The sequence below is a fragment of the Dinoponera quadriceps genome, unplaced genomic scaffold (assembly GCF_001313825.1).
Source record: "Dinoponera quadriceps isolate SergipeBrazil2010 unplaced genomic scaffold, ASM131382v1 scaffold2872, whole genome shotgun sequence".
Classification (NCBI taxonomy): domain Eukaryota; kingdom Metazoa; phylum Arthropoda; class Insecta; order Hymenoptera; family Formicidae; genus Dinoponera; species Dinoponera quadriceps.
Genome location: NW_014556992.1, coordinates 938,661 through 949,287, shown reverse-complemented (window position 1 = coordinate 949,287; position 10,627 = coordinate 938,661). Strand labels below are relative to the sequence as shown.

Sequence of the window (10,627 nt, the reverse complement as noted above, 5' to 3'; positions counted from 1 at the left end):
CAAAAATTCCCATCATCGCTGTGCGCGAAAGTGAAAACCAGATCAGTTTCCCCCTGTCGTTTTTCCCTCTTTTTACTGGCGAAGCAAAGAGAAAGAGATAAAGTGGAATCGTCCTCGGAAACGGTCGCATCGATCTCACACTTGACTATAGATTCGTTAGTTACAGATGCACTTTCTCATACCGCTTATATACAAAAGAGCTGCTCTTTTCAGCAGCACTTTCGACACTTTTAACTACATTTGTCGATCTTTCGTCTATCTCGTAAGCTCGAGATGTTTATTTCATTTTAAGTACGAAAAATATGAAAGATGTGCGGTTAAAACGAGCGAAAAAAATGTATATATTTCTCTTCTATACTAGAAACAGAATACCTATTTCGGAAATAAATATAGAATATTCGATTACGTCATGAACTTGATGCTGCGTCTTAATGTCGCCCGATTTTCAACGAGAAGATAATATCTCACGGAACACACACACACACACACAACATATATATATATATATATATATATATATATTCATCAGTATGTGATGCGCGTCATGTGGCGTGAGAATTATATCGGCCTACTTGACACCTCGTGGTCCTTAAATTCAGCCGATCGATTGGCGAATTTAGAAGCGGGTCCGTTTAAGAGAACCGCGACATTGGCTGTCGTTATTGATCATTGACCCGTAAAGCAATTGGCGTGGCATATATCGCGTATACATGTCGATCCTATAACTGAATTAAGTAATTAGTTGATATAATGACGGAACACGCAATTATAAACCATGTTTACCATTTTAATGCAAATGCGACATTCATTTATATCAATTTATACGATCCAGGACTATTTATAACTAACTATGACATGTGCCGCATGAAAATGATCGATTGTGCACACTTAACGCCGGATAAGCTCTGACGTAATTTATAGGCGTTTGTATACTCCCCCTTCTTTAATGGCTGTATACAAACGCATATAAATATAAGAGAAAAAGAGAAGGAGAGAGAAAGCGACAGAGAGAGGCAATACGCTTTTATCGTTCACTCGTGGATAAAAATTTGCAATTTAAAATTAAAATCATATCATCTATGTTTCACAGAGATATTTATGAAAATTTTATCAATTTTGTTCTCCTCCTCCTCTTTTTCTATTTTTAATGTTATTTTTCAGTTACTCCCCAGACAGCACAATGTCCAAAATCGGGACATAAGACGTCTTTTAGACGTTTTAAAAACATCTTAAAGATGTCTTATATCACCATATATTAAACACGACTTCAAAATATCTAAAAGACGTCATATGTCCTTTTTTTGGATATTTATGCTCTCTGGGTTTCTAATAGAATTGCATGATTTTACTGATGTAATGTATAAAAATCATGTTCAACATAAACGTAGAATGGAAAAATCGATTACATTTTGTGCGACGAGATTTTTTCATGTCCGATTATAGAGTACAAAATTAATTCAACTATTTTTGCAATACCCATTCAAGAGAACTCGTGGCCCAGAATCTTATATTGACTTCACAACGACTGTATGACCTATAAAACAGAACAATGGAGTCGGTGAGACTTGTGAATGTTTGTGAATGTGAAACGAAACACATAATCATTTTATCAAGCTCATCAAATTGGTCTTCATTGACTGATGCGTGTGTACTAAATCTAATTTCTTTAATTGTATGCTTTCTTGCGATTATTATATTTAAAATAAATGGAATGCGATGCACGAACACGTTCGTGCATCGAAACGACTCAGGTAGCACAGTTAGTTTCATATACGTTTTTAAACATATGTAATACGATTATGAAACGTTACATACGTTTAAAGAACATATACGAAACTAACACATACTACTTGGAGAAGAGAAAAAAAGCAAACTATAGAGAGAAGATAAATTTCTATTCGTAGGATTAACCATCATGAAAAGACTCACCTTCAAACAGAAATGTACTCGGTAACAACAACTTAAAAGTTTCAATTTAAATTATCAATTATATAAAAATCTGAAAAAGTTACGAAAAGTTCAGCTGGAATGTGCACAAAAATCTTCGGTCGCCTTTTCATATCGAAGCGACGGAACTTCGATGCGTATCCGCTCGAATGTTATCAACGGTACGAGCGCTCGCGTCTCTTCGCGAGATTCAGCTAGCTTCGGGCGCGTACGTACGGATGAGCGTAGCTATATGGGGGCGCGATCAGTATTTTCCTACTACGGTGCGAGTCCAAAATGTCAGACGTCGATAGATGGATAGATATCGCGAAAGAGTGCAAATACCTGCCCGAGAATGATCTCAAGGTAAATGAACGTACGCGGGATCGGCGTCCGCGTCGAGAACGAACGGTCCGCTTCGCGGGCGACAACGGCCGCGCGCGATCAGCGCCGATAGGTTATTTGTAACTCCAGCGCGTATTTTACCCTCCCCGTTAATCACGCCGTCATTTTCACGCTGTCGACAGAAACTCTGTGACATCGTATGTGACTTGTTGCTGGAGGAGTCCAACATCCAGCCTGTGTCCACCCCGGTGACGGTGTGTGGTGATATCCATGGACAGGTAAGTTCCGGATATGCTCCCTAACCTCCAAATCGGAGCATCGTCACTGGCCCCGAAGTCATGACAGAGTCGTCGTGAAGGCTTCGTGCGCTGCAAAATATCATCTTGTGTAGATGACCTTCCTTACAATGAAAGACAAAAGTCATCTGGAAAGTATTGAAAAGAGAGAACTAACTTTTAATCAAGTCTACATTCTTGCTAGTTTCACAATAGTCTGTACTTAGTTATTTCGACGAGGATGCGGATAGATACCATAGATTGCGTACATTTCCATGCTGTTGCAGTTTTATGATTTGGAGGAACTCTTCCGCAATGGTGGTCAAGTACCGGATACGAATTACATATTCCTAGGAGACTTTGTAGATCGGGGCTACTATAGTCTAGAGACATTCACTCGTCTGCTCACACTTAAAGCTAAATGGTCTGACAGGATAACACTACTTCGCGGTAATCACGAATCTAGACAAATCACACATGTTTATGGATTTTATGGTAAGCAAACAGCAGTATGTCTTTTGTTTTATGTTTGCATAGATATTTGCATTTGTTTCATTGAATTTTCTTACCTCCCATTACAGATGAATGCCAAAACAAATATGGTAATGCTAATGCATGGAAGTACTGTTGTAGGGTGTTTGATTTGCTCACAGTTGCTGCCGTGAGTATTTAGACTACATAAATTATCTTGGAAAAAACTAAGTAAAGTATATTTAAGTTGAGTATTTAACTGAAAAATTCTACATTATAACATTTAAATGAAATGTCCTCTGTCCTGTAGTTAATCGATGAACAGGTTCTTTGCGTACATGGTGGATTATCTCCAGCTATTAGAACACTAGATCAAATTAGAACGATTGAAAGGAATCAAGAGATTCCACACAAAGGTATGCTGATAACTATATTTGCGATATATTACCAAAACATCAATTACACAAAGTAATGCTTAACTGTATTAAATATTGCACAGCTTGTTTAAGTATTATCATAGAAGAAGATATATTTAATATTCCTCTTTAATTACTACAGGTGCTTTCTGTGATTTGGTCTGGTCTGATCCAGAAGATGTAGAAACATGGTCAGTGAGCCCGCGTGGTGCAGGTTGGCTATTTGGCAGTAAAGTGACTTACATGTTCATGGAAGTAAACGACCTTAAACTCATCTGTAGAGCACACCAATTAGTTCACGAAGGTATACTCATCAGAGTATTTTAGTATTATGTAAAGGTGTAACTTCTCTATGTTTTTTCTTATTGCAGCCATTTTTTCTCTGCCTGTTTTCTCTAGTTGTTGATTCTTTTTTTTTTTTTTCTTAATTTCCCTTTGCTATGCTACTCTGTTCAACCCTTCAAATATCTCGTAAACATATACACATACACACATGTGCTGACAAAATGCGTATTTCTTATCAGGTTATAGGTACATGTTTAACGACAAACTCGTCACAGTGTGGTCAGCCCCAAATTATTGTTATCGATGCGGTAACATAGCTAGTATCCTGCAGTTCACATCAGTGGATCAGAGAACACCCGTGCTGTTCCAGGCGGTGCCTGATTCTGAGAGAGTAATCCCACCGCTAACAACCACTCCATACTTTTTGTGATCTAACTTAGTGGCCCATCTGTACGGACGTGTGTGGGGGGGAAAGAAGTGTCTCTGTCTAGACTTTACGGAATCACATGACTCGGTTGACGGATCCAGGCTGGTACCATGACGGAACCTCAAATTTGTGAGAGTATATAATACATACACATGCAAACACAAGTACACATACACACAATACACGTATATATATATACATATATATATATTACTCTAGAATTTTAATTCCCTTTAAAAAAAAGAAACTTGTTTGGATGCGTTCTACGACCGAAATGCGAAATACTTAGAGGACTGAATTGTCGTGTGATTACTTGTTCAGGGAATGTTCTTTAGATTTTTTAAGAACTTTATCAAGTTTTATATGTTGTAAAGCTAACTTTTATATATATACATAGTATCTGCCATCGCATCAGCCTGATTTTTGTAGTTCGAAATGGAAAGATATTTTGCATCATGGAGCAAACGTGAACATTCTGTGGTCTAGACGCTTTTGCTGTCTACTGTGTACATTCTGTAGAGCATTCATATCTCAGAGCAGCATCATGGACTTTAGTGTTCAAAAGACTAAGAGCTTTTAAATAATTTATGAACGCAAATAACGAATAGTCCAATGCTGTGTGTGAACGATTAAATAAAAACAAAAAAGGAAGAAAAGCGAAAAAAAGATGTACCATATTCCAAACATTCCGGCAAAGTACACTCTCTGAGCACGGTGAATGCTTCTCTGATATTACAATCGTGCGTAGAATTCAGGTTTATTAAAAACGTGAGCATATATAGTACTGTTAAGGTCTTCCTGAACATGTAAATGATCTGTTTCCGGTTTAGGTACTGTGTGTGCTGCGTGCAGTTACTTTCTTCTTCTAGACGCGCAATCAGTGTTCTTAGCAGTGTAAATTCGGCTCTTTTTTCGCCGAAGTACAAATAGCATGTAGCGGTAGCCAAAGTTTTCCTGCCTAGGTAAGGAAATCCAATAGCGGGATTGTGTACCATCTCTGTAGAGGAGTTCTCTCGTTTGTTGTTATGCACATGACATTTTTTACGCTTAATTTTAAGAAATTCCGAGCTCAATAACGTCTCTCAAGTGTCTTGACACGCACGTTGCTTATTCTTTTCGAAACATTCGCCATTCGTTCGCCGCACTTCTCAATTCTACGTGTGTACAGAGCGATATTTTCGAACACTTACTATATTCTCCGAATCTTTGTACAGTTTCCGATATTGTATGCCAAATCGTTGTCGTACGGAATAATCGTAATTAGTTAATTGTCGTAAGTTCATTAACGTAGGGAGCAACTTGAAATGAAAAGAGGAAAAAAAAGAAGAAATAACCGAGACCCTTAGCAATGTGCCTCTAAATTAATAAGCGTTTCTGTAATATAATGATACGATATCGTTACATAATTAATGAAGTGCACCGGCCATTGCGTATCATAAGCCTGAATTCTGACCATCGATTTTTGCTAGCTCACGATAATTCCTAACCCGATCACAGACCCGACGAATACACGGCATTGGCATTGGCACTGGCTGTCAAGTGGAGACTACTCTATTTTGAATTTTGTGATATAGATCGAAGGAGGAGGCGTGTGTAATGGTCACGTCGATGTTTATAACGACACTCCATGTCGCGGACACTTTGGAAGAGGTCTCGGAGGACCCGGTTATCTCGAGAAATGTAATGGACTTTTGAACAGTGCCTTCAGAACTATAACACGACGGTCTACTAGGAAGTAAACGCTTTTCTTACTGACAGATAATCATAGACGAACTAACATAAGGACGAAGGATCATACAGGTACCAGAGCTTAAATGAGGACATGTGTACGGAGAAAAATTTTTATCACACCTATCCTCCCTTTCACTTTTATTCCATTTTGCGAACTGATCCGCCGTATTGTGCAAGGGACGTATCCTCGCTTCTCCACTCGCGAAACTTTTTCTACGGTACCACTTGTGTTTCACGAGATTTCTTACGATTATTCGTTTTACGTGCGCGTATTCTCATTACTTTTTATAAGAATGCCACGCGCGCCAATGTTTTATCTATTTGTACTACACATTTACTATTGTTACTTAATTATTGACACTTTACATGTTTACACCTGTAACGAGATATTGCATTAGATAGAGAGAGATTGTTGCACCGAGAACGAGACAAGGAGCTTGCGTTACAAACTCGACTCGCTACATTTGCAGCCTCCGAGTCGTGAAACGGAGATGACACGACGTGAATGACTCTACGCGCGATACGGGTATCCTAGAAATCCTAAAGTATTAGCCTCTGTATCTAAAGCTGGGGTGTTCGCGGCGGTGTTCGTCTCCGAAATGCCTCTGTCTGTGATCGCTTTAATCTTATCGAAGTGTCCAAGCGCTTGCGGCGACGCGATGTTTCAGGCTGCGCGGAATAATGCTCGATTGCAAAATCAATACGCGAGAACGGCTGGAATTAATCCTCTGAAATGAACGATCTTGAAAGCGGCACATGAATCGATTCAATCCTTTTAATCGTTATATTTTCGATTACTTAAACCGATCGATGTGCCATTTTTTAAATTAATTCCTCGAGCAAGACGCGGTGTCGGTCTTACGTATTGACTTTGGAATCGAACACCGTTCCGCGGAGTGTCACTCGATATTAATCATCAACAAGAGCTCGCGAAAGAAAAAAACAAAGGAAATACAACTTGCGATAGAGAAGAGGAAAAGCGAGACAAGTAACGAGACTAATTTAGCTTAATGCTCCGTGCGGGAGCTTGAACACTGCGCATAAATCCTTAAAGATCTCACAGGTAGAACATCATTTTGAACGATCATCATGTACCTTGAAAGTATAGACTTTGTTATGTTAATGTAATGAGAACGTCTGTAATAAAAATGCGCAAAAAATTGCACTCTACATTGTCAATGGATATACTCCCGATGTGCGTACGTGCGTGCGTGCGTACGTGCGTGTATAGCGTGTGCACAAGTGTGGCTGTTAATTGTGATAACGAGAACAGTACAAACCATTGCTAACAAATGAGATAAGGGAGGTATGTAGGAGAAGTTGCACGATAAGACGAATAAACAGCGCACAAGTTTTTTATTAATCTTTAATCAGTTTATTTACTTCGTAATAATATTATTTTCATCATCATCATCATATATATATCATATATATATATGTATATATATATATATATATATAATAATTCTATTTACTTCTTACTATTTATATATATATATATATATATAATATATATATTATATATATATAATTATATATATATAATAATATAGTGTATTTTATGTTCATTATGTATAATATATTATCTACATTTATAATCCCTATGAAAGGCATCTCCAAACAGACTTCAGATTTACTTTTTTTCTTCTTTAAATATCTTATTTATTCATAAAAATACAGGGGGGTTCACGCGCCGCGCGTGAAATTCGGCCTGTTTTGCCCGGAACCGGAGGCCCTCGATCCCAAATTGGTCAAATTTAATTGTGTGCGATGTGATTTGCTCTATAAAATGAAATTAATTTTTCTCACCTACAAACGCGTACCCTTATCCGTCTTTGATCTCGATCCTGCAAGTGACTGCGACTTTTTCATTTTTTTTAAATCATTACGCGACATTTCATTTAATTATGTAACTCGTATTACATCTCTGAATTTCGCTTGCGATTTTGTATAAAAATTAATTGCAACCTCAGAGCGAAATTCGAATAGTAACAAATGCAGTAACAAATGCGACGGGCGAGTTTCGTTGTTGGTGTGAAGCTTCTCATGTATCGAGGAAAATAACCGATTAAAGTGTCCTATTTAAACAATAAGTTTTTAGACTTAATTAAAAACCGCTCGTTTAAATCGAACATTCTGGAAATCGATTATTTCCCCTGCAGTCTCCTTTCTTATTAGTGTAGTCTAACGTAAGACTGTGTGCGGGTTCAAGCAAGACGCTGCGATCGTTTTCATTGGTCATTTTGAAATTGAAAATTTGAATTTAGACCAATCAGGTACAATGTGGTTCGATCATCAGCTCAGTCCTCGCCGGCTTAACAGATTGCTCTCTCGTATCGCGTATTCTACAGTGAAGGATCTACGAGCAAAACATTACAAAATATGCGCTCTCGAAGAAGTATGTGATGCTTCGCTGTGGGAGAAACCAGCGAAAGAACATAAGCACAAATACCAATAGCAACAGTAGTTTCAACGAAACAGAGGTATGGTAAATGCGTGAGTTACAGAATGTCCCACGTACGGCGTGAACATAGTCGCGTATCGAGCGGGCACATCGATCGACGCGCTCCTTCGTCCACCTTGCGAATAGAGGACTCGTGAAACGGTGAGCGCGAAAACGGTTACCGCGAGAAGTGATATCGTACGCGCGCCGGGCAGTGAGAGACACGCGATCGGGCAATTTATTCGGGCGACTAATACGCGCGATTCACTCGACGGATTCGCTGGAGGGATTCATCGCTGACGGGATCGACGGGACGACACTTCCGAGATTGCAAGTCGGGCGAACACTCGGTTCCCAGCAGAGCGGCAAGATTTCACGCGGCGCATCCGAAATCTCAGTTACAAAAGGAATATAATCGAAGGTAAACGAGATAATAAAAACGTACTCTCTAAACGTAGGTAGAAATTGGTAACTTTTGACTCACTCATTGAAAAAGTATCTTTCTCTCTCTTTCTCTCCCTCTTTCACACACACACACACACACACACACACACACACACACGCGCGCGCGCGCGCGTATACGCACTCGCTCTCATATTTTCATTTTTTCTTCCTCTCTCTCTCTCTCTCACTTACTTTTTCTCTAACCAATCCGGCGCTTTCTTACTTCTTTCCTCGTTCCGGCCGCGTCGTTTTTGGGTTAAACGTTTGTATATTTCGCGCGCTTCTTTAGATACAGCAACAGCAAGAAACGTCCACCATTATCTCCATTTCGAAGCGAAATTTTCAATCGAAAGGAAGCTAAAGAAAATGACGCACCGCATCTGCGTTTCTCGCGCAAAATTCACGAGAAATTATCGTCAATCGAGGAAAATTACGCTCCCCGATAAATATATAAGTAAAATAAAGTAACATTTATGCAAGTCGCGTGAAAACCTGAGCGCTAGCAAATTAATGAAATGTAACAAGGTACTAGGGTATATGTCTGATAATATTAAAAGTAATGATAATGAAATCGAATATTTGAGAAATAGAAAAAGAAAAATTATTTTATCGAGAAAAAATTTGTTCTAAAATCCTTTTCTCCTCAAAATTAGAAACACATTGATATACTATTTTACATTGTACTAATATGTACATATATAATACCGTCTTAAAAATAAATAAATGTAACGCCCTTGCAACAAGTCACACATTCATAACGTTAAGCAATTCAAATCAAAGATATTTGTTGCAAAGATGATGAGAAAATACATCTGTTATTTAAGACTGACATTATATATATGCGTTCTGTATCGCGCGTGCGTCAACAAGTGCGACATAATGAAAAAAAAAGGAATCCCAAAGAATTGCATTTCTACACATTCGTTAGCTTCCCTGCGATTTTCTATCAAATGGCTGTGCCACGGCCTACATACGTAAGAGCGGGTATTTAACACGGAATTATACAAAGACAGGAGACTAGTATACTTTCTCTCTTTCTGCAACATAGAGTTATTATTGAAAATCTTTCCTACAATATATACAAAGTTGAACCCACAAACGAGAGGCGCGGGATGGTCTCTGCGTTTTTTCTTCTTCGTCTTCCTTTTTATGTTTTTTTCTCTTTTTCATTAAATTTTTTCCCCTTTCTTCCTTTTACTCGATAGACTCTCACTCGCACTTAAATATTAAAGGTTGGGCATGATAATACTCTTTGTAGTATATATAATGCCCTAAGTCTTGCTGATCCAACGCTTTAGCCCTCCCGTAAGCAGCTGCTGTACTCCCAGACATCGATGCACATTTTTTTCTTTTATAAAATATATAGGTTTCCGGAATGACAGCCCTTCTCTTCATTTTTTACAATCTTTTGAGCAATTTAATTTTTTCAAACGAATATACATGTAATCTTCCATTATTATAAATATATAGACATTTCTACACAACTATTTTTAATTTTAAGTATTTCAACAACTGTTAACTATAATTAAATTAATTGTAATTAATAAATGGACAAAATAATTTTTTAAATTGAAATACATGAATGAGTGTTCCGTTTGAAACCGTTATTCGGGCAAAATGTATCTGCAACTAAACATTAAAATTCGTGTTATTTTTATCATCTTAAAAGTCTAAATTACCAAAGTTTATTAACGTTCATTCGTCACAAAAAAAAATGATTAAAAACAAATATAAAAATATTTTCGAGATGTCTTGATATTTCTCTCAAGAATTAACTCAGCGCATTGCTCGAAAGATCTCGTAATGAAGGGACTATAATCCTGGGAAATCCTTGTGAAATATATCTATGTATATGTGTATATAT

The 10,627-nt window shown here is 37.8% G+C and overlaps 1 protein-coding gene across 1 annotated transcript; it reads left to right on the top strand.

Annotated features, from left to right (window-relative positions):
• Positions 1–2,151: 2,151 nt before the first annotated feature.
• On the top strand, positions 2,152–7,046 carry LOC106748533 (serine/threonine-protein phosphatase 6 catalytic subunit). Its single transcript, XM_014627180.1, has 7 exons — positions 2,152–2,292; positions 2,454–2,549; positions 2,834–3,041; positions 3,128–3,207; positions 3,328–3,433; positions 3,576–3,737; positions 3,958–7,046. Exons 1-7 carry the CDS (start codon positions 2,224–2,226, stop codon positions 4,146–4,148), a joined length of 912 nt encoding a protein of 303 aa, XP_014482666.1. The 5' UTR covers positions 2,152–2,223; the 3' UTR covers positions 4,149–7,046.
• The last annotated feature ends 3,581 nt before the right edge of the window (positions 7,047–10,627 follow it).